The 25,176-nt window shown below is 38.7% G+C and overlaps 1 protein-coding gene across 1 annotated transcript in view; it reads left to right on the plus strand.

Annotated features, from left to right (window-relative positions):
* Cpsf6 (cleavage and polyadenylation specificity factor subunit 6) overlaps positions 1–25,176 on the plus strand; it is a 39,608-nt gene that overhangs the window by 11,012 nt on the left and 3,420 nt on the right. Inside the window, exons 3-8 of the mRNA XM_080271285.1 lie at positions 3,611–3,859; positions 15,296–15,523; positions 16,305–16,764; positions 17,525–17,743; positions 23,007–23,155; positions 24,619–24,754. Coding sequence (XP_080127411.1) covers positions 3,611–3,859; positions 15,296–15,523; positions 16,305–16,764; positions 17,525–17,743; positions 23,007–23,155; positions 24,619–24,754 — 1,441 coding nt within the window. The remainder of the gene's footprint in view (positions 1–3,610; positions 3,860–15,295; positions 15,524–16,304; positions 16,765–17,524; positions 17,744–23,006; positions 23,156–24,618; positions 24,755–25,176) is intronic.

Consider the following 25,176-nt stretch of genomic DNA (forward strand, 5'->3'; position numbering starts at 1 on the left):
CTGTTAAAGGTATAGTATTTTGCTTTTGATTCGAGGTGAAATGGGATAAACTTTTATTTATTTTTTAACCCTTTGTGAGACAGCTCCTACCCTTCAACTTTGTTTAGCCAGCAGCATGCTTTAATGGTTCACTCAGCGGTTAATGCCAGACCTCATTGCTTAGCAAGCTCGGAGGGGTGGGGGTCAGGTGGCACTCGTGTGTCTCCTGACCCTACCTAACTAAGCTTGTAAATAAAATCTGTGATGCCTATACAAGGGTTTTATATAGTTATTAAGGGAATGCATTGTAATTTGACTTTGAAGAAAGTGTAGTTTATTAATCATACAGTATTTTGGTACTAGGATTTCTTAGATATATTTAAGTTTATTAGAAGGTTGAGATATGAAAGTTTTTAAAATATGTATTAATGAAATTTTTTCTTTATGGGTGCTTGTTGAAAATATTGATTGATCATCAGTATTTCAAAATTATCCTAGTTTAGTTATGAAATTATTTTCCTAATACTATGCATTGAGCAAATTTATGGTTTTCAAAAAATAAAAAATAATTAAAAAAAATAACCGTGACAGGGCTTAGATATTTTGAAATTATGAATGGAGTCATCCAGTGTGAAAAGCTTTGAATGTTGAACTATTAACTTGCAGTTATTTTTTTCTTTGATATAACTTATTGTGCTTACAACTTATTGTGTATTCACCTTACGTTGTGTTAGAAAGACTGTAAGCACTTTGTCAGGGAATCTATTTCATGGTCTTTCACGGCAATACTTTTAGCTCAGTAGCAATCTCGGTGATTTAGTTTGATTAGCATAGGCCTTGGGATTGACCAGCAAGGATGAAGCATTTAGCTGTGTACAAAGAAAAGGCATGTCAAGCTCAAAACCAAATTGTAGAAGTGCAGATTTGAATATGCCAATATAAGACTGCTTAATATTTTTCCTTTTTTTTTTTTTTTTTTTTCCTCAATTGTTTGAAAAATATTGCTGCCTTGTGCTAAGGCGGTATTTCGGCGTTATACATTCTTATACTTGCTAAAAGCAGCAGTTTTCCTTCTAATACCTTGCAGACCTGATCAGTAAGTTTTGTGTACTCTTCAGCATTATTTATTTTTTTAAAAGTAGGTCATGAGATGCTGTGTGGTATATTTCTTAAATTGTTTCTTTGTTTGTTTTTATTTATAGCCACAGGACCAGAGTGCAGGGTAACTGAAGGTAGAGTGCTGCTTAAAGTAGCCCCTATGTATTAATTCAACCAAATGAATTATAACTTAGATATGGCATGGAGATAATTTAATGATCTTGTGGGGAGTAGTAGAACCAATAACTGGTGACCTTTTTAGTAATTACTTAAACTTTATTTGGATATATTTTCTACCTGAGTACAGTATATGATATACTTGTTCTGCTCTGAGGATTTCCTTCTCTACTGGGAGAGGTGTGTTGTGCTGCCAGTTGTAGATAGTGTGGCATTTAGTAAACTGGGCACTTGATAAATAATTGTTGTTCTTTACAGGGAAGGAAAGACTGCTGATATATGCATATATATGAATTTATATATTTTATGCAATGATGACAGTCTTAAATGTTCCTTTTTCTTATGGTGTATAATTATGTTGTAGGATTTATTTACTTCTGATCAAAGCATATTGGAGTAAGGTTAATTGTTATTAATTTAGCCTTAAGTATTGCAGCCTAACCCTACAAATGTTCATCAGAAGTGACTAGATTCTATCTAATGAAGCTTTTTGTTCTCTTGCTTATTGAAATATGACAACAGCCAATTGTGAAACAACTTTAGTTTGTAATGATCAGAATTGGCCTTGATGTGTGATCTCTCTTTCTTTTTTTTTTTTTCTTTTTTTTTTTAACACTGCTTCAGGAATGTTATGCACCTCAGTGTTCCCAGACAGATCATCCCTTTGTAGCTCTTGTTGCTTTTATGCTAGGGATCTATGGTCAGCAGCCCTGTTGTGTCTGTAAGGTAGTACCCATACTGGTGTTTGAGAAGGGGGGAATTTGTAAGGCATGGTGAGTGTAGGCCTTCACTTTAATTTGCAGTACAGTGAACATATATTCTTACCTGTTATATGTTTGTAAATCATTTGCATAAGGTTGTTGTAACATATGGTACATTGAATGCTGGTACATATTCACGTTTTTCTGGTTATGCATAAAGGGATGAGTTAAAACTTCAGGAAACATGCTATTCACTCAGTCTGTAGTGCGGTAAATTGTACAGTGTTATTATGTACATCTAATCCCTCCATCACAGTGGATATCAGTATCAGGTTTGATTTTCATTGATAGTTGAAAAGAGTTTCAAGCATGAAGCTCTTAACCAACATGTAGCTGCTGTTCTAGCCTCTGAGGTCTCATGATGTATTCTGTATTTATTTGTGCTATCTCCAGATGATTTTATTAAGTTCAGGAGAGCCTTTCCTAATTTAGGCTGTTATATACAGCTTTCGTTGACCTTTTATCTGTGAGAGGAAATCTCCTCCCAAATAAATACTGTAAAATTATCTGGAGAAAGCAGGAATACCAGTTTAATAGCAGAATATATCTCTTGATTAAAGGGGTGTATAATTATTTTGATATGACTGCTACATTTAGCAGATTTGTTTAGTCCTGTTAAATATAAAAAGTAGTCGATCATGGTCACAATTAAAACATTTCTTTTTCCTAATTTAGGAGAGGAATGAAATGTACTGTATTGTAGGACCACTTCCTGAGATTGCATTTTATGTAGTTATTAAATGTATTAGAGAGAGATGAAGTGTTTATCAATAGAGAAATACAACTTTGTCTAAAACTGTTTTAACAAGAAGCAGTTTCGAGTGCAATGATGTTTCCTGTAGCTTTTACAATGCTGTCAAGTTTGGAAAAAGATCACTAGTTTCAGGTGTTAGCTTCCCTTTATTTCTCGACTTTTCTTTTTGGTTTTCCACATAAAGTATTAGAAAATGTCATACAATAATGTTGTGAGTGATGGGATTAGTTGTATCTGTATAGTCTACTTTTACCATCTTGACTTTCGGTTGTGATAGTAGTAATGCAGCATTTCTTGAAGCAGTGTTTGCCATAGTTTATTAGCTTTATATATTTGCCATAAGTATAGGACTGTGATATGTAACGCATGTTGCCTATACCGGTATATAACTTAACACAAACACTGTCCTTGTATGTGTACATAATGCACAAGATTTCAAATTGCTGTGTGTATGTAACTGCAAGTATGTCAGAGAGCGAAAGTGACAGGACGGTTCAGACACTCATGGTAAGGCTGATGTCAGTTTTTTTTTTATATACAGTACATAATACAGTAATTTTTTGAACCCACTGTAACAAGGCTAACTATGGTATGTTGTGATCTAAGCTAAGAGTAATGACTGGCTCTGACTGATGTCTAGCTTTTGATGATAATCCTATAAAAAGATAGATCTGTAATGTAAATAAAGACAATAGCACCTAGACATTTACTGAGCCATATTTAAGCAGCTTGTTCTGTTATTGTGTGGCTGTGTATGTATGTATGTATGTGTGCTTGAGGTTGTGTGTTGGTGCAAGTGTATCTTGAGTCTAATGGCAGCTGCTCGCCCATTATTATGTAGGATGACTTTGCCGATGGTGACCTGTATGATGCGGTGCTCACTGGTGGCGGCCGAGACAGAGAGCGCGATGCCCCACCCAGCCCTGCCACAGCTGCTGCTGAACGCAATGGAGGAGGTGGCCCACCCCGCCAGACAGCTGGGGGTGGGCCGCGGGGCCGCTCGGTATCATCAGAGGAACGCTCAGTGTTCTCAGGACCTGTCCCCTACAGCGGACGAAAGTTCCAACTCTACGTCGGCAACCTCACCTGGGTGAGTCATCTACATTCATCACCACATCACTTCTTCACCACACTCATGTTCATTTGTATGTACAGTACAGTACTATTGCAGACAAAAGTTTGCCAGCAGTCCCAGTTAGCAGTGTCCTGGCTATCATATTTCTCATTCCTCCATAGCTAAATGTTGAAGAGCATGCTTCCCACTCATACTGTTGTTATTTGCCTCACATTCCTGTCACATGAAAAGTATTCATGGGGCATAGTTCATTGCCACAGCTGGCAGGGAAGTATCAGCAGACTTGATTGTGGTAGTATACCGTAGTCCTGGACGAAGTTAACAGTTCACCTCTTCTCACGTTCCTCTGCCGGCTAATATTCTTAAGCAGAGAAAGGTGTGTTTATTTTTCTGCCCATGGATGATGCTCTTTGATAGGATGAGGAAAGTGGTGGATATGCCCTTGGTGTGATGTAGAAACAGGATATTAATTGGCCAACTTTTGTCCGTGACTATGCTTACTTCACTTATTTGTAGATGTGTTGATTGTACAATAAGGTCTCTGTTAACCAATGTGTCCTAATTGGAAGAAGTGGTAACATTAATGGTATTTAAGAGGTATTGTTTAGTGCCTATGTAGGGCTTGTTTACTTTCATTTAAAAATTTAGTGAAGTTGTAGTTATCAGACACTGTTAAGCATCATATTGACTTGCATATACTGTGTAATTATTTTTAAGGTGGGTATGTTAAGGTATAGGAACCAGGCAAGTTGCCATTTACTTTATAGCAAGTTACTGCTTATCCGTTTGCCACTATGGTTGTGTTGAATGTTAGTAGAGGCCTTACTGTTTTAGTGATAAATTTTAGTTGTTCACTGCATGTACACTTAACCCTTTTACTGTGAGGGGCTTCTCGATGCAAAAATATTGTACTGTACCTGAGTTGACCATGCAGCTAAAGGGTTAATCAAGGTTGCTCTTGACCAGTTCACCACAGTGGGTGTCTGTTAACTGAACACTGTCTGTGAAGGGTTTGTTAGTCAGCCTTGGCAACTGTCAAATTACATCATACAAGATCTTTGTTTGTTAGTATTTAAATCATTTTCATGTGTACAGTAGTGCACTGTACTTTATTCATTATAACAGATGTGAGACTTAGTTTTCTGGAGACTAATTTTTCATAGTTCTGTTTGCAGAGTATGAATGTTTGGAAGCTTTGGATGTGGAAGAATTGATGAATGATAAATTAGTATGGCTGAAGTTTAAGAATGCACGTGATGAACTGCAGCTTCATTTTAAAACTGACAACTGTTGAAACGGCTGTAGACGGTTGATACATGGTTTTTACACACCCTGTAAATTTAACCCAGGCAGGAGGAGAGTTGTAGACCAGGTTTCACACTGAGCGAAGACCTGTTGACCAGTGTTAAGATGGTAATGCATGATTGCGTAAGGAACAGTTTACAGTATTACCATGCAATGTAGTCTTTCTTTCCTTCATTCTTTCCACTTCCTTCTGCCTGTGGATGACTCTGGACTGAGTGACAAGCCAAATAGTTTCCTGTGCAGCAGGAAACCATTTGCTATGCTGGGTGGTAACCATATAACTAAATTTTGGCACCTGGTGGTTTAGTGGGTAATTACTGCACGCCAATCGGATTGAGCCGGTGAAGGTTTATATCTAAGGGATGGTTGGGGTTTATTGCTCATGTAATTCCACTCAGATGGGTGAGGCTGGTCACTTTCATCTCAAAAGTCAGGACCAACTTGCCTAGCCCTGGGCTCCTATGTTCCTCATGGGGCAGTTTAGGATTGGATGATGGATGGATGGATGTAGAAAGTTTTGAACTGCAAACATCAGGTTTTTCATTGTAGTGACATTTATCATGCAGCATAGAAAGCTTCAAATTGTGAACAATGGGTTTTTGCTCAGTGTGAAATTGTGGCTCTTGCTTCCTTTCTCCCAGAGGTAGGTTTATGATTACAGGGTGAGGAGGAACTGGTTTATGAGTGTACCATACAAGTGTTTCTGTTGTGACTGAATGATAAAGCCTGTGAAATGGAATAGAACTTCATCCCCTTGAATTCAGTGACATATTCATGCTACCCCAGGTAATTGTATTCATCTTTCAGTGGACTTTTGGAATTTGAGGAGTTAGATATAGACTTGACTAACCCCTTAATTGTATCCTACCTAAGCTGAGTTCAGATTGTCTGTTGGCAGCAAGAATAATCTAGAAAAAAATAAGTCACTAGATTCATGGGGTTAAAGACTTTAATAACTTGTGAATGGATTTACAGCTCCTGCTGCTGTATTCTCTTGGTAACTTCTGTTTTCATTTTTTCTTTCTTTTCTCTGGATTTAACCACCTCAGTGTTATGGGAAATTTGAATAGAGTGGTGGTGGTTGTGATAGTACAAATGTTTTATTTATCTTGAACAAAGAGTGATGAATTTTTATTACATTCTTCTTGAAACCATGAGCATTTGTACAGTTGGCATGCATTCTTATTGTAGTGAATATTTATGTTGCCAAGTAAACTATTTCAAGAGTCAGGTGTTTCTGTATTACCTGTACCAGATATTTTCTTAATCACTCTTCTATACCCAGTATCTTTTAAATACATTTTACACAAACAGCACACAATTTTCAACAAACCATCCCAGTTTGCTTCGGTAATATAAGTCAGTTGGATGGCTCTCTGCCTCTGCTTTCTCTCTCTTCAATCCTGTTGGGCCACTGACTGGATACACAGTGCACAGCTGTTTCTTCACAACAAAATCCTGTTAAGACTTTTTTTGTCCCCACATTCCCCTTTTACTCCTGTCACTGTTCTTCCTTCTCTCACCATTTCACTCATTCATTCTCCTTCATCACACAAATCTTTCTCTTCCAACACATCTTTCTTTCTCACTTTCAAAGCCTTTCCTTGGTATTCTGTTTGTATGCAATCTGAGCGTATCAGCCTCTGTGTATTTTTCATGAGCTTTTCTTTAATTCTGCATCACACTTTTATTGCTGTTTCTTCTAAGCCAGAATACTCAGAAATGTGTACTTAAAACATCCATTCTGCATATATATATATATATATATATATATGTTATACTATGTACACCAGGAAACCATTAACTATGCTGGGTGGTAACCATATAACCAAATTGTGGTGCCTGGTGTTCTGGTAGGCAATTAAGGCCCTCCAGTCAGATTGAGCCAATGCAGGTATATATCCAAGGGATGGTTGGAGTTTATTGCTCACTTAATGCCACTCAGGGATGATTGAGGCTGGTCACTTTAATCTTAAATGCCAGGACCAACTTGCCTAGCCCCAGGCTCCTACACTCCTCATGGGGCAACACTGGATTTTATATATATACAGTATATATAATTATCTATCTATCTATAGCCAGACACCATAATCCCGTAAGGGGTGGCCATTTGACCCTGAGTTATTTGTTTTATGAGGAGGGGCACTAACTCTCCACCAACCCACTTGCTGACACGTAGGGAGCACGTATGGTTTGGTTATATGGTTACAACCCAGCGTTGTAAATGGTTTCATGGCTTACAGGAAACCATTTGGCTTGTCACTCAATGTAAAGCCACCTGTAATGGAAAGAAAAGCAATAATAATACTGCACCTTTTTCACTGATGAAAGTATTGGCAGTAATGCATTTTTATGTAAAGTCCTCATCTTCTCCAAAATAACGATCCTGCCCTTCGTAATACTACTAAGCTCTCCTGTTACTCTCCTAGCTTCATCACCACCCTCTATTATATTACCATGGTTGCACAACACAGTATGTGGATGTTCAAAATAATTTTCTCGAGCATTTCTCTTATTAGTATAGTGCAGTTCATCATGCCTCTTTTCCATCCTATACTGCATACTTTTTCCTTTTTGTTAACTATTATTTTGTTTGCATTCATTTTGAGTGTTCTTGTACAAATGATTTCATTCTCGTTCACCAACTTTGGCAGATCATTCATATTCTGCCATCATAGTGCATCATCATCATACAAACTGATTTTGTGCATACAGTACAAGTAGCCCTTCTAGTTGACCTCACTTATAACTTCTTGACTAATTTATCAGTCAACAGTATACAATAAATAACCAGAATGATATAATGCATCTGTTTTAGAGCCATATTAATAAAGTTTCACTAAGCATTCTTCCCACCATTACACATGCACTACTACACATAAAAGGATTTTTCCATTATTGGCAAATTCTCATACACTGAAAATGCTTCATACACTTCATAATTCCTCCCAGTTCACCCTGTTGTAAACCTTCTCCAATTCTAAAAATGGAACATAGTCTTATCCATTGAAGTACAGTAGTGTATATTTATTGGTTAATATATTCATTGTAAATATCTGATCTGTATACCCCTACCCATTCTAAACTCCTCCTCCCCCTTTTTTTTTTTTTAATTCGAATGTTGTTTATCATAGCTTTGTGATGTGCCTCCACGTACTCTGCTTTACACCTTCTCTTTTGAGTTTGCAGGCTGGTCCCTGTATGCTTTGTTGTACTTTAGACTGGTCTCTGTAATTCAAACTTCCTTCACTTCTTTGTACAAAGAAGCTATTCATTGCCTTTGTCTGACACGATACTTTCCTCAGAATTCCACAGTAGAACCAGTCTTTGCTATGTTAACTGCCTCCTGTCCTCTACATCTGAATATTTCACCTTAATGCCTTCCTTTCCTTTAGCCTGTTGCAACTTGACCTTATTATTTCCTAAATGATTTTTTTTTTTTTGGGGGGGGGTTATTACCAAACTACTGTATTTTATTTTAGTTGGGAAAGGATTGGTAATAGTGAAAGGGTTAATGAAAGGTATACATGACCTTTCCAAATCTATAAAAATGTACCTAGGGGAATATAAATATTGAAATATCAAGAATAAAACAGTGTCATAGCATTCAATGGATTTAATGGTAAATACATTTCATACATTTCCTCTGTGCTGATTTGTCCCTGAACTCCAGGTCTACCACCATCCTTACCTGCATTGACCAAGTAAAAATTCTGTTTTATGTATCCACCATAGCTAGAGTGCTGAAATATTCTCCATCTCGGCTACAGTGTTTTCGTCCTCATTCACAGTACCATCTGACCCCACTATTCCAGTCAGACTTATCTTTTTTTTTTTTTTTTCCCACTCTGCTCTAGCTTTTTGCTGTTCATTTTGTTGCCTCATACTCCTGTATCGCTGCATCTATCTCAGGCATCTGTTGGTGCATAATTTTAGAAATAATGTCATGCATCACTTTTTTTATTTTTTTTTTAGCATGTTACTGCAGATGTATCTATGCCAATCCCCCCCCCCTCATTTTTTTAAATAATTTCCTCTTTGATAGTTTTGCATTAATTTTCAGCTTCCCATTTTTCTTGGTGGTAACCAATGACTTTCAGCAGTTTTATTCTCCTCCAGATTGTCCAACCATATTTAGTCTTTCAGTAGTGGCATCTGTCTGTAATATTTTCCATATGTCTAATCTTGGCAGATACTGCAAATTGAACTGATTTGTCAATAACCTGTCACCTGTCACTTTTCTACCTCTGTTATTTTGCCAGGCTTCATCAGTTGTAGGTCTGTCAGTCCTCTGCTTGCCTGCCTTTGTTACAGATTACTATTCCGCTCACCCCCACTTGTCCCCCTTTTCTATTCGCATTCAGTCTCTTCTTGCTTCTTTCCCACTTCGGATAAAGTTTTTTTTTTTTTAATCCAGTGGTCTTTCCACTTTGGCTTTTACCCCGTCCATCAGTTTGTTCCTCCATTTTGCCTTGCCCTAAATTCTCTGCTTCTTCTTCTGTTCTCCTCTCGTCTTTTTGTGCTCATTTGCGTGAACATTCTTCTGCTGTCCAGGTCTATACTGATGGTTCTGAATCGTTGGAAGGTACAGGGTTTGCTGTCTCCTTTCCTGACTGCTCGTACAAGCGCAGTTTACCCTCTGTGGCATCTATTTTAACTGCTGAACCTTATGCGTTCTTCGTTGCAGTCGGCAGACTTTTACCTATCCATTCACATCTATGTCGTTTGTTTTGTTTTCCGATTCTCTTAGTGCCCTTCTTCTGTTGCGCTTGGCATCTCGGTCTCACCATATAGTTCTGCGGATCCTAGAATGGCTGTTCTGGATTTATGTAAAGCACAAGTCTGTACCTGTACAGTGTATTTGGGTGCCTAGTCACGGTAGTATCCCAGGCAATGAAAGTGTCAACACCATAGCTTGTGCTTCTGTCTGGTTGCCTCGCCTCCCTTTCCATTCTCTCCCTGTCACTGACTTCTTCTCTGCCTTCTCCAAAGTTTTGTCACATAGATGGCAGTCTTGCAGGTCCTTGGCAATAAATGCCAAACTTCATGCTCTTAACCCCTTGAGATTCTGATGATGCATTTTCGCGTCAAGTCCAACCTCAGAGATTCTGATGACACGTTTATGCGTCAACATTAAGATACCTTTGTAAAATATTCACTATAAATCGCATTTATGCATCATAACAGAGACTTGGGTATGATGTCGCGGAATGCATCTTCATTCCTTCTAGAAATGTTTTTCTGTTCTTTTTCTTTTCTTTTAGTGTATGATTTCATGTTTTTTTTTAGCTTTCTTTTTTTCTTTTTTTCTTTTTTTTTTTTAAGCATTTTCTCATACCCTGTTTTATTGTATCTTTTCTAACCTTAGTGCCATATGGTCTTTGCTACCTGGTGCCAGATTTTAATTATTCCTCTTCCTGTCAGTAACTTTATCTGAGTTTGCATCCATAACTCCCAAGTCTTTCTTCCTCTGTTACATAGTTTATAACTGCTTTCTGTTCATTTTAATCATTCCCTCACTGTCAAGTTTATTTGTTTGCAAAAACACTTATTTCTGCACAAACTTTTGTTAAAAACTCACCATTCCTATTCTCTTCTTCCATATCCTGCCCTCCCACAGTGTTCTAAATTTTTGCATACATCAGTTTTATGTTTTTAACTCCTTGTTTAACATCTTCAGTATTTCATTAAATATTCATTCACCTGTTCTCCAAACATTCCATTAGCTTTCATTCCTTTTCATGTTTCCCTGTTCAGCGGCATGTATGCGCATAAAGCACAACATATCCTCCCCTATAATGCACTCAGTGGTTTCTTGTGGTCTACTGGGTTGATATCTAGATGGACCTAGAGTTGCAGTTACTACAAACTACTTATAACAGATAGGCATGGCACTAACACACTTTTCATTCTCTTTTACAGCAACAAAGCAGCGCATCATTCTTCCTACCTTTATGTCCCTTTTTTGCTCTCATCCACAATCTAACCATCTTCACTCCATGAACTTTTTCTTTCTCCTCCCACACCCCATTTCTTAGTAACCGCATCACCACCACCATGCACATCCAACTTTTCGTCATGCCATTCATTCATAAAATCATGCCTCTTATCTTTGTCATACAGTCAGTTCACTTTGAAAACAACTACTTTCTTCATATCATTGATACAGTATTCACATTGCAGTCTTTTCTGCTATCTTTCAGGCCATTTCTTCATTTATTTTTGGAGGGTAGTTGGTGTGTGGCAAGGCATGCACAGTTATTGCTAAGGGCATGGGGCTGTAGCATCTCAAAATGACGGATCGTTAATTTGGCTCTTTTATTTTTCTGTTTTGGAAGAAACAACCTTGCAGGCTCCTAGCCTTTGGTTCATTCTTTCTTTCATAAGAAAATATGGCCCATAGACAATGCAGTAGATCGTAGGAAAAAGTTAAAAGGGTGCCATTTTGAAAGGTAAAATCACAAAACTGAAGAGCATTATTGGCACACTTGCCCTCTCCCTTAGTATCACTTTGAGGGAAATAGATAAAACAAAAATGAAATTCATGAAGGTGAAACAGAGCCGTCAAGTGAGGTAGGGTAGGAATCACTTCTTACTGGCAGGCCACCCAGGTGCTACTGAATCATAATTTTAAAACTTTTCTAACAAACTTTGTCCAAAGGAACTGCTTGACCCCATCATTGCATAGGGATGAAAAAATTAAAGTACTATTAGCAAGGCTGATCAATGCCTTGCACTTGCCTCAAGCAGCCTTATATTGCCATTGCTAAGGTGGATGGGGAGATTGACACCTGCTCAGTCTTCCTTTCTTGAGTTTAATAGTACCAAAGCTGTTAATCACTTCATTCTTGATCTGATTACACCATATAATAATGACAAACAGGTCAAGGATAAGACTGTTCTTCAGTCTCTGCTCCTCACCTCTCCTGTAGGAAGAATGAGGTTTCTTGGAACAGAAATATTGGGCAGTGGAGTTACCACATTACTACACCATGTGGTGACGCTGATAAAACTGGGTGGTTGCGCTGCTTGGTTATACAATTGTCCCTCAGCTCTTTCCCAATCCTCTGAAAGCAAGGTGGTAAACTTCAGAAGAGTAGCTTTTAAACTGCAGTCCTTGTTCACATTCAGATGAGCCCAGGGCCACAAGAATGGTGCTTGAGGTTTGGAAGAGAAGAACAGGTTCTAGGATCATCTTAACAGTGACAGGATAAATGCTTAGGATTTTTGTTTGTGTAAGACTTGATAGTTGAAACTAACCTTGTGAATAAAGATTTTTTTGGGAGGGAGGGGGGAGGGGGAATTATAATGGACAGTGACTGGACAGGGTGGATTGGTTTAAAGCAAGTGGTTTAAACTTTTTTTTTTTTTAATAAGCCCAATGGCTTGTTTTTTGTTTTTGATATGTCTTTAATTCTTAAGCTTTGAATACAATTCAGGGAATTTCAGGGAATTTTAACATTATACTTATTGTTACATAATATTTATTGTATGAAACTCTGCAAGAATTCCTAGACAAAGGAAAGTTTTGATAATGTTTTAGTAAAGGAATGACTGGTATAACCTTTTTTTTTTAATTTATTTTTTTCTATATGCTGTATGTATATTTTTAGTTTTACGCCGTGTCCCTTTTATTATATAATGGCTAAGGTGTTGCACTTGGGTAGAGGGCTTAGGTTTGGAGCGTGGAGAATCTACCAATGACCCTTAGGTGGACTTGAACCTCTGACCCTTTGGCCAGAGCGGAGTGCTGTAACCCACTCCAGTACTGCAAAATATTGCATTTTGTCCAGCACCTATTTCTGTGACAGATGCAGAGCTATTAATTTCAGATTTACTGGTAACTGTTGATACTCACTACTGTACTTCATAATCTAATTATGGAAAAAAGACATATCTCAAATTGGGGAAAACAGCAAACTTTAAAACAAGACTATTTATGCCCATTACTGTATTTTCACATAAATAATACAGTATAGCTACATATAGTTGTGGAACTGATGCAGATTCTTAACAAACAAACTTAATTGAAAATGGAAAAAAATCATATACCGGTATTAATCTGTCTCCATAAAAAAAATATACCGGTACACGAAAAGTAATATAAAGAAAAAAGTATTCCAACCCAGTCACGTTGATTCCGTGTTCTCGATAATATAAGTTAATTGCACTTTTAATGTTCCAGTATTTAGAATGTCAATAAATGCATACATACTGTATATATACAGTACATAGAGGGGGGGGGGCCATGGTGGCTCAGTGGTAGAGAGCTTGACTTGAGATCGACATCATGAGTTTGCACTGCACCTGTGTAAGCTGTCTTGCCAGGAAAGGTAGTGTTCTCCTGTCACTTAGCTGGTTGTAGCAGCTGTGGTGCAGTGGGTTAGGGTGCCCTGACTGAAGGATTGGAGGTTTGAGTCCACCCAAGGGTCATTGGTATACCGGTACATCAGAAGGGCATCTGGTCAAGAAGTGCTACATGCTTTAAAACCAAAGTCCTCTACCCAGCATTAAAAAGAAAAAAAACTATATATATATATATACTGTACATTTATATATATACACACATGCACGTTCAACATGATTAATAAAAAAAAAAAGCATTAAAACCAAATAAACCATTAAAACCAAGAAAATAATGTTTTTTGTTTATTTAAAAAAAAGATGGTTTGTATTTTTTATGAAATAATGTTTTTTTTTTAGCACCCTGTGACTGGAGGGTGTAAGGTTATGCATTAGTGCAGAGCAAGTATATAAAGGATTGGCTTTGGTATTTGCACTGTGAAGGAACTTAGTCCTTGAAAATGTAGCCTTAATTGTGAAGAATGCTGTGACTGGGTTGAATGAGAAGTCAGCAGGTTTTGATAAGGTACATGCAGGTATGGTAAAGTGTAAGAGAGTATGAAATGTGTTTGCTGGATATATGATGGAAAACTGGGCTCAGCAGAGCTTTACAAGTGGCATGGAAGAAGGCTGTATGGGTGAGAGTATTGCAGTAAGATAGTGGAGACAGCACTGGAGAAGGAATATGAGATGGCATTTATGCATCTGGAATAAGCATATGACAAGGTGGATAAGAATGATTATGAAAGGTTGTACAGTTGAATGTGTGAATGAACGATGTCCAGTGCTGTTAATAGTTTTTATGAAGGTAGTTAATTAAGATAATTGGATGTCTAAATGAGTGAGTTAATATTAGTGTTGAGTGTGAAAAGGCTCTGTTATATCCCCATGGCTGTAAGACTGACATGACTTGAATGGTTTAATGTCAAGAATAAGAGCAGTAGGAGTAGAACAATTGAACGTGTGGTGTACATAGAGTGGATAGGATAAGAAACATAGTAATTTGAATGGTGTGGGGTAAGGAGAACTAGAAAGATAATAAGGTAGAAGAGTGTGTGCTTAGATGGTTAGTCATATGGAGATTGGTTATAATTAGGGAGGGAAGGTGAGTATATGTGAGCGAAGACCATAGGAGTGGTGGTAGGCCAAGAGGGTGAATGGTTATGATATAGAATATTGTGATTGTGTGTGATGTGAAAGTTGAGAACAGTAAGGATATGATAAAGGATTTAAATGAATGGAGGGGCATGTGATGAGGTTGTGGTAACCCCCTCTTAACTTTGTTGTCAGCTGATTGATGGTCTCCCACAGGTGCGTGTTCAGTGTGTCTGTAAAGAAAAAGATACATAATATGAGGTGCTCCGAGCCAGAGGAGCGACCGGGCATTTTGCTTATTTACTTTGACATCTAATTACCAAACTGTAATATACTTTAAACATGTCATGTTTACCACCATTTTAATGGTCTTATTTAGCATTTTCATGGGTATAGTTTTACCATTGTATAATTAGTCACGTCAAAGTTTAAATACTAATTACCGAAAATAAGCAAAATGCACGGTCGCCCCTCTGGCACGGAGCAACTCATATGTGCAGGTGACTTTGCCTGTGAGAATTAGCCAGGATTCTGAAAGTTTGATTGATATATGTGACCCACTTCACAGGGCATGCTGTGTGATAAGTATACTTTTACTCCTTGTGTATGGATCATGCCTTTTCTCATAACTGTTATTTGGGAGTGGGTTAATAATATGATGATGTGTTATATCCATCATCCTAGTAAATTTGCACGAATTTCTTACAGTGGACTACTGACAATGATATTGCTGCAGCTGTTCAAAGTGTTGGAGTGACAGATTTCTTGGATGTGAAGTTTTTTGAGAACCGAGCAAATGGCCAGAGTAAGGGATTCTGTGCCATATCTGTAGGATCTGATAGTAGCAGTCGTTTGGTGATGGAGAAGCTGCCCCGCAAGGAGATCCATGGCATGAATCCTGTTGTAACTTTCCCAAGCAAACAGGCTCTGAACCAGGTAAGGCATCCATGCCATGTAGTGTGCTTCATAATGACAGACTGGATTATTCGTCACAGGAAAACGTCGTCCACCGTAAAGATTGTAACGGGGGTTAGAGCGAGTTCAGTTATACTGGTAACAATTTTAAGTTATTAATAAGTAAATAAAGGGATTATTTTAGAGGAAAATGTATGTAACAAAGTCATCTTGTGAATGAATAGACAGAAAAGCCCCTCTAAAGTGGACAGTTTAGGGGGAGAGGGGTTTTCATCGTAGCAGGTTGTTTGCTACTTATGAAATTTATTATCAGTATTTGTAAAGTTTAAACAGTGTTTTACTCAGTAATAAAAGAAGGGCAAGTAAATGAACAGTGGTAGAGTTTTGATCCCATCCTTAATGGCATGTTTTGTGCTATGTTTAGCCCACTCATTTTGGAAATGTCTGTAACACTTTAACTATCTGCCATAAAAGGGTCCAATTTAAAGGAGTTTTGCTGCACTATTTTATTATGCAGTATCATTAATCAGTAACTGATTGTGAATTTTTAACAGCTGAAGTACTCATTAGTAGAAAAAAATGCCTTAGAGTTATTTTAGAGAAAAAGTTGTTTGAATAATCTTAAGATTGCTGTTTCTGTGTCATAACAAAGACAGAGTTAGAATATCTCCGTCTAGTGTTTTTTTATCAGGTGTTGTCATATCCCACCTACCTTCGTAAACTTTAACCAGGTGGTTGCAGATTACAGTATAGTGTCAGCCTTAGAAATATGGCTGCCATTGATGTTATTCTTCCCTTACAGTTTGAGTCACAGAGCAAGACTCGAGCTAGTCCTCAGCATCAGCACCGGGGAGGTCCTGGGGCTCCAGGGGGACCAGGGGGACCAGGTGGGCATCCAGGAGGTCCTGGTGGACCCCGCATGCCACCCCCTGGCCGTGGTATGCCTCCACCAGGAATGGACCATGGTCCACCAGGACCACCTGGGCCACATGGCCCCCATGGGAGTTCACATGGTGGCCCTCATGGTGGCCCCCATCAGGGACCTCATGGTGCTCCTCATGGTCCACCAGGTCCCCATGGGCCTCCCGGTGGCCCTCATGGTGGTCCTCATGGCCCTCCACATGGTGGACCTCATGGTGTACCTCATGGAGCGCCCCATGGAGGACCCCCAGGACCTCATGGACCTCACGGACCCCCAGGAATTGCTCCTCACCACCATGGTCCTCACCAGGGCCCTCCACGTGGACCACCACCAATGCAAGGTGACTTACCTAATGCAGTTTCCAACAGTAGTTCTTAATGTACATGTATTCTAGGGATCATCAGTTAAATGAACAAATTGCAGCTCTGCTAGTCTGCTAAGTTGGTTTTTAACTGATGAGAAATGTGCTCCCATATGCAGTTTTTAAGCAAGTAAAATAGTGAAAAGACATTAAAACATACCCACCAAACCTGTATGGTGTAAGAATGCAAAACTATCTAGTCTTTATTAGTTCCTGAGGTAGCATAGATGATGAATCTGGTCAGTTTGCTGGCTAAAACACTTGCTTAAGTGGCTCAGTTTCATGATTAAATTGGAGATTTTAATGAGTCACCCGATCCTGACATCATTCCAGTCACAATAGGTGAGTATTCTTGAACACCCATTCTTGTTGGCTTTGGAAGTTTTGGAGCACATATTGCTGAGTGATTTATTTATCTGTAGCACCTTGATATTTTATGTTAACAGTGAAAGTTATTCTTTTATTTGGGAGGTAAACGTAACATTCAGGTAAATATTAAGGTGTAATGCATTTATGTTTTTGAAGGCCTGTAAGGTAAGAACCAGGTTCATGAGCTCTTAAACATTGTGTGAATTTGATTCTGACATTTTCACTGGGAACACTAGAGTTCTTTTGTGCATCCTCCTCCATTGTTTTCCAGACCTTACCTGAGTGCATTCTTAGGCAGGAGAAAATGGTAGGATGATGATGGTGATAATAATGTTTATCTGACATTTTACAACTGAGCACTGATCACCAGGCCCGGGACCACGTGCTCCACCTCCACCAGGCCACATCCAGCGTCCCATGCATCCAGGAGGACCTGGAGGACCCCCGCCAGGTCATGGTGGCCCTCCTCCTCGTGGTCCCCCTCCAAACATGGGGCCCCCACCAGGCCAACATGGACCACCACCTCCCAGAGGACCCCCTCCCCCAATGGATCCCAGGGCTCCTCCTCCCAGGCCAGACTTCATCCAGGGTAAGTGTGTGAGTTTATTGGTTTGTTTGGGTCCTGAAACATCCTGGTTGTATCAGGATAGGTATTATATAGTTCAGTAAGTAGTAATTGTAGTATATTTTCTACATTCCTTTTTGGTTTTAAGTCCACAGTAAATTACAACACAGTTGTCTATAAACTTCTTTTGATACCTGTAATACTTGTCTGTAGATTTACTTCAGTTTAAAAAGCAGCTTACAGTAAGATAATGAGGACTGCCTCTTTGGCTTGTGGATATATATATATATATATATATATAAATAAGTATATCCATCCATCATCCAATCCTGTGTTGCCCCATGAGGAGCGTAGGTGCCCGGGGCTAGGCAAGTTAGTCCTGATATTTAAGATATATATATATATATATATATCCATCCATCATCCAATCCTGTGTTGCCCCATGAGGAGCGTAGGTGCCCGGGGCTAGGCAAGTTAGTCCTGATATTTAAGATATATATATATATATATATATACCATATATATAGTTTCTTGACTTTCAGTCTTTCTCCCTGACTGCTCCTCTCTCTCGTGGTTCACCTCACTCCTATCATACATACATATATATATATATATATATATATATATATATATATATATATATATACATACATACAGATATAAAGTACCATAGATTCTGTTAATGGGTAAATGATGGGAAAGAGGTGTTGTTAGTTAAAGTCTGCAGGATACTGAACAGAGCTTAAAGATATCTCTTTACCCCCTAATAGCATCACTTGCATTGTTAACTGTACATAGACCTATTAGCCCATCTGTGTTCCAGTTTGCATACTGGAAGGACTGGTGACTTCTTACTTGTTATAGGCCCATATGAGCCAACTTTTTTGGATGTAGAAAATCTGTTATATGTTTGACTTCTGTAGGCACAGTTTCATCTAACTTCATTTATAATTGTTATTTATTCTCTTTGCTGTATCAGACTGGTAGTGTATATTTGAAGCTGCCGAATGTGATGAAATTTTTTTGGCCTGTCTGATGGAGCCAGGATTTCGAGGGCTTGAATGATGAGTGAATGGAAGCGTGGTCCACTGAATTGAGTAAACTTTGGCTGTCTGGATGTTGCTGCTTCTCACCCTGCCCTGGGGTGGGAAAGGATGTCCAGATGATGATGATGATTTCTTTGTGTGCTGAAAAGATCTTGGCTTTTATTCCACCTTTTTTAGAGCTTCACCGTGTCATTAGTAATTTTTTACCACTTCAGCAATACAATAGGCCCTCGTTTTATGGTGAGGATGTGTTGTATAAAACCCATTGCACAATGATTTGTCATGTATTGAGTCAGTTGTAACAGTGGGTCGATGGGGATACATTTTTTGCCAATAGTCAGTCACCTCTGAAAGTCTGAACACAGGTTTCCAACTCATCTATAGTGGTTGTTATTTCACTTCACTGCACTTCACTTGCTGCATACCCCCCAAAACAAGTCTAAACTTAGTTTCCAACTCACTTAAACAGGTAGTTGTTTCAGTTTACTGCACTTTGCTTGAACTCAGACACTACACAATTGTTCCATCATTAACACTGACACACCAGATAGTACCAATTTAAAAAAATCAAATGACGGTAAGTTTCTATGTCGATGATTGTACTGTACAAGCAAGAATAGTGATCGTACATCAACCATTGGGTCCTAATGGGATTGTAATGGTTGTACATTGTAAAACGGGAGTCTGCTGTATTCAGTAATATTGTACTGTATCCAACTGTAGTTGACTTCTGCTTCTGTCAATTCTCCTCCTCCCCCTTCCCTACAACTGGAGGTCACCTCTGTCCCCATCTTTCATTTCATTGGAAACTCATGATACTTATAACAAATAATGTATGTCCTGCAGATGATGATAAACAGATATGGTACTGTATGTCCCTCACCAGATGTGTATGCTACTGATAAATCATTGGTGTGTCCTGCAGGAATACATTATTGTTTTTACTTATACTTTGTATACCGTACTTGGGTAATGGGAATAGGTCTTTATTTTCAAGACTGCATGGTTATTACCTTGTCACCTAGAATACTGCACTTTTAAGTCTAGCTTAATGGTTTTGTACTATTTATAAGCAGATGTAAGTGAAGTAAACTGTAGATTTCAAACTGTAATTGCATGGCATTAATGTGAATAAATTTAATTACCTGCTTATATATTAAACAGGTATTATACATGACTTATATTGCTTTATAGATTCACTCTTGTTGGTGATTGTTCATAAGTGGTGGGGTATAGGGAGGGGGGAGGAGATATGCTGTTCATTCCTTACTGAAGAGGATATCTTTTCCATATAGGCTATCTGTTGTATAACAGATGTGTTTATATGGTTGTAAAACATGATATAAGTGCATGACATATTTGCATCTGCATTTTGGTGCTTTGCAGGTCAGATCAGAGGTTGGTCTAGGAAGAAAAGCTAGGAGCAGGTTGAAGGAACTGTAATCTTACATTCGTGTCGTGTAACAGCCTAAGAACTATAAAATTATGGAGTGCATTGGTGGTAGTAAGGGTCAGCACTGAGTATACATTATAACATATTTCCATTTATTATCAGAGTACACTTGTTAGCCATAGGTCTGCAGTATCTAATCTTACCCTTGACAGAAGGGAAGTTATAGTCAGGGTTTCACACTAAATGAAGACTTGTTCAGTGTTGAGGTGGTAGTTTGTAGCTTTGCTAGATTACACAAAGAACAGTTTGCAGTTACTCTTTTGCTGGTGCAGTCTAGAAAGGCTCTGAACTTCCAGCAACAGGTTGTCTTTGATGTGAAATCTTGGGTACATCTTCTTTTCAGCTTGGAAGAGAGATAAAGAGTGAGCAGAAGCTAAAGAAAGTGACTACATTTTTTTTTTTTTTTTGAATGAAGATAATGCTGCTGTATTCAGGTGGTTGATATACAGTGACATTGTTGATGATATTGAAAATGTAACTAGACCAGAGTTGAGTTCTGTATTCAGGCAGTTGAAATGATAATGATGGAAAAGTTAGTAGAATAGAATAAAGTTGGCTAGCAGCCTCCCTTGGGGAGGACAGCTGGCTACCTCTCCAGATTAGTAAAGCAGTGTTTGTTTGACAGGGGGCTTCCCAGCCACGAGCAGCCCCCCCTCCGTATCCCACAGCCTGGCTCCCCCCTCCAGGCCCCCCACACTCTCCCAAGGTACCCCCACCACAGACCTTTATGGCAACGGTAATGCTCTTAGCCGTGTGGTGTGGCCAGTGTGGGTTGGCATCCCAAACCATATTTTAGGTGGCATAGGAGACTTTAAAACACCTCCTTCTCGGCAGTTTATTTAACGTGTTCACGTCTTTTCTTCCTTTATGTTACTCGGCAGACTTTTTTGGTACTGTACTGAAAATGTATTTGCAGTATAGAAAAGGTACAATATTGTTGTGGCCCAAGGCTCATCTGAATGTGAACCCTGTTGACTGCCCTTCTCCTGCAGTCCACTATCCTTCTTTTGGGGGACAGGGAGCAAGTTGAGAAAAGCTTGTACAGTATTACCCAACAATATATCAGTGTGACCACATGTAGTTAAACCTTCTGCAGCACCAAGAAACTGTTAGAGGTGTAATGTGCAAAAGAAGTCACTAAGGTTGAGGTGTTACAAAATCTCCAAAGCTACTTAGAATACGGACCTTCAGTAACATACCTGCTTCAGCCATGTAGTCTTAAAGATTGATTTTGTTACCCTTTTATTTTGCCACCAACAGTTGTGATTGTCTTGGTTGGCTTGTTACTTCCCTCATTATGACATGCTCTTTTTATCTGTTAATTTTGTTTTCTTCAGTTACCTACGTAAATGGAATGAAATTGATAACAAAAGCATCCTAGTTATTTTTTTGTGAAATATTGTTATTTGCCTTTTTCATTTTTGCTGTATTGATACATAGCCTCCCTGTTTTAACCCCTTTACTACCATGACATTGCTGTAAATTGTATACTTTCTATCAGCAGATGGTATTATTCAGCTGTAGGGGAGATCTCTTTTTAGTGAATTGGTTAATGAAAACCGTATTGAGTCTGTTCAGTGAATAAAGTCTCTCCTAAGCTGGATAATCTTGCATCTCAGCAGCAAGAATAAAGTACATTAAAAAGTCATAGTAGTGAAAAGGTTAAATCATTTTTTGCCACTTTATTACTGTGGTAAAAAGCAAACTGGCAAACCATTTTTTTCTTTTAATGTTTAGTTTACTCTTTGCATTGATAAGTAGGATTTACTGTCAGTGTAAATGCATTTGTTATTCTGCCATAAAAGAAAAGAAAAAAAAAAGTGTGAAATGAAGTAATTGGAGATGTGCTTGATGATTTTGTATGAAGTTGTAAATATTGCTGTAATCTTTCCCTTGTATATTTTCATCCTTTATTGGTCAGAGTGGTCTCATGGCTAGTGAACTTAATCATAAAGTACATATGTGTGATGCAGTATGTGTTCATGTATGCAGTTTTGTTCCTTGGAGTAACCTCCCCAAACTACTGAAAAGCCAGCCATGTGGTGTTAAAATTTTGTCTGTAAGAATGAATTATTTATAGTGAGGTAATTGAGTAGAAAACAAGAAGTGAGAATATATATCCTGTACTGTACTTCTCTTTTGTTGTCAAGTAATGATGTAGTGATGATAAGTACTGCACTGCATTGTATATGAAAAACCAACCTGTATTTTCATGTTTTGAAGAGGTTTGTAAAGTCATATTTAAATTCAGTTAAGTTCTTCTTTAATGTCGGTGATATTTAATGCATCCAGCACTACCAACTCTGTTTATACGGAAGTAACAACTCATTCAGCCAGGGAACATCTTTTCATATATTTTTGCCATCTTCAGAGACTTTTCAATGTAATATAGCTCTCCTTAAGTTTGAATGAAAATAATCTTGTGGTAGCAAGATTAAAATATAAAATATGACATTGGATTGAAGGGGTTACTAGGCAGTCTTTGTGATTTACTGTGAATGTAAATAAAACTAAAGAGGACAGAACAAGCAATATATATATGACAAGGACTTTGAGAATGGCATTCTACAGCCATACAGATAGGTTGGTCTTCAGGACCCATAAAACCCCGCTTGAAAATGTTCACCAGTATCATTCATTTGCAGTGTGCCTGCCACAGTACTGCACATTCATACTTATCACGAGTTAGCATTGTGGCCCATACATTACATACATATACAAGATCAGGTGTTTGCAGTTTGGCTGCTATAGTACATAGTTAATTAAATTGTGTTTTTGTGTCACCCAGGTCCACCACCTCCACCCCATGGCCCTCCACCACACCCTGGGCACCCAGCACCCCATGTCAACCCCGCCTTCTTCCCGCCCAACAGTGCACCACCCCCTGCTGCAGCTGCCACCCATGCTCATTACCCTCCACCACCATCCTCACACCAGGTATACCACGTAATTTGTGGATCGCATTCATGCAAGGGTAGGGAGATATCTAGCTCCTCATACTTGCACGTTTATTTTGCATTTCCACGTTTATTGTATGCTTTTTATGCCTTATATCGATGCAGATTGCATAGGTAGTTTATATGAGAATATCACCATTCATTCATTCATCATCTAAGCCTGTGTTGCCTCATGAGGAGCATAGGAGCCCAGTACAAGGCAAGTTGGTCCTGACATTTAAAATGAGAGTAACCAGCCTCACCCATCCCTGAGTGGCATTACCTGAGCAATAAACCCCAACAAGCCCTTGGATATAAACAATCCATAATAAGGAATCAGCTAGTAAGGAAGTGATACTAGGGAGCATGCTTAACTGAAGAGAGTGCAGGATTGTGTCTTGCATTTGCTGTCGTCAGTTTGCTTTCACCTGATGGAATTGGCTGTCTTCCCAGTTTGAATTCTAAACTGTCTGTCCATCCGTCATCCAGTCCTTTATTACCAGTAAGGAATGTAGGGGAGAAAGGTTAGGGTGCTCAGGGTAGGTTTTAAGGCGAGATCAGCCAACCATGTGCATCTTTTAATTTGTGGTTATATGAACTTTAACAGGTTAGGAATGAGTCTCCCTGGCTATTAATCAAATTGTCCCTCCAGTCTGACTGCATTTTGTCATCATAGGATCCACTCACTCAATGTACAGTAGTGCTGCCCTTGGGTCACTTCCCTTTCCTCTCTTCCTTCCTTCCTCCTCTGTCTTTAATTTATTCTTTCCTCTTCCTACTGCCTATGGGTGACTTTACACTCTCTCTTCTGTCTTTCTTTCCATCATTCTTTCCTCTCCTGCATAATGGTGACTCTACACTGACTGACAATCCAAATGGTTTCCTGTACACCAGGAAACCATTTACAGTGCTATGCTGGATGGTAACCATATAACCAAATAATGGCACCTGGTGGTTGAGTGGGCAAGTAAGGTGCATCAATCAGATTGAGCCTGTGCAGGTTTCTGTCCAAGGGGTGGTTGGGGTTTATTGCTCATGTAATGCCGCTTAGGGATGAGTGAGGCTGGTCACTCTCACTTTAAATGTCAGAACCAACTTGCCTAGCCCTGGGCTCCCATGCTCTTCATGGGGCAACACAGGATTAGATGATGCTGATGATTGAAATTGGTTAAGGATGATCATCAGGTTTGAATAAATGTGCTGTAGCTCCTTTCTGGATGGCTGATGTATTTCAGTTTTCTCATCATAATAATGAAGTATTCAAACAACATTCAAAGAATGTTTTCATTGATTCCTCCCCCCCCCACCCTTCAGTTTGTCATCATACACATTATCTAATCCTAAAAATACAAATGGTTGTCCTGTTCATTTCACTGGGCATGCTGTTCATTAGTTCTCCTGCTTTTGCACTTTCTTTTTTCTTTGTTTCTGGATCATACATCAATGATGATGATTTATTTTCAGCACGGTTTTGCCGGGGGTGATCATCGCATAGAGGGCCCACCACCTCTGTCAGAGGCAGAGTTTGAGGATATCATGAACCGTAACCGCACTGTGTCTAGTTCTGCTATTGCTCGTGCTGTTGCTGATGCATCGTCAGGTATGCCGCCATATTTTCATGTCTTATTCTCATTCTTGAAACTTTGTATCATGATTTTATAGGAAGAGTTTAGTATTTCTTTGCAGTATTAAAGGAGGCCTGATACTTGTTGATAATATTAAGAAAATGTGGAGACTTGATTGCATTTTTTGTTCCTCCAGGTGCCTTTTTTTTTTTTTAATGCCAGTTTTTCTTATTACATAGAGTTTCTTATTATTCTTTTGTATTAGTGTTAGCTGGAGGGTTTGGTGGGCAGTAGCGTTGTATTCTAAGAGTAGTTAGTTGTACCCTCGTTCGTCAGTTGACATTTGGGGGAAATTCCACTTGTAAGATTTTGCAGCCTCCTTATTACACTGTCTCCAATAGCAAAATTGTTTCAGTTGCATCCATAGTTGGAAGGACTTTAATAAACTTGGAAAGAT

Source organism: Coenobita brevimanus, chromosome 45 (assembly GCF_032717465.1).
Source record: "Coenobita brevimanus isolate Jiangsu-jjx chromosome 45, ASM3271746v2, whole genome shotgun sequence".
In the NCBI taxonomy this organism is placed as follows: domain Eukaryota; kingdom Metazoa; phylum Arthropoda; class Malacostraca; order Decapoda; family Coenobitidae; genus Coenobita; species Coenobita brevimanus.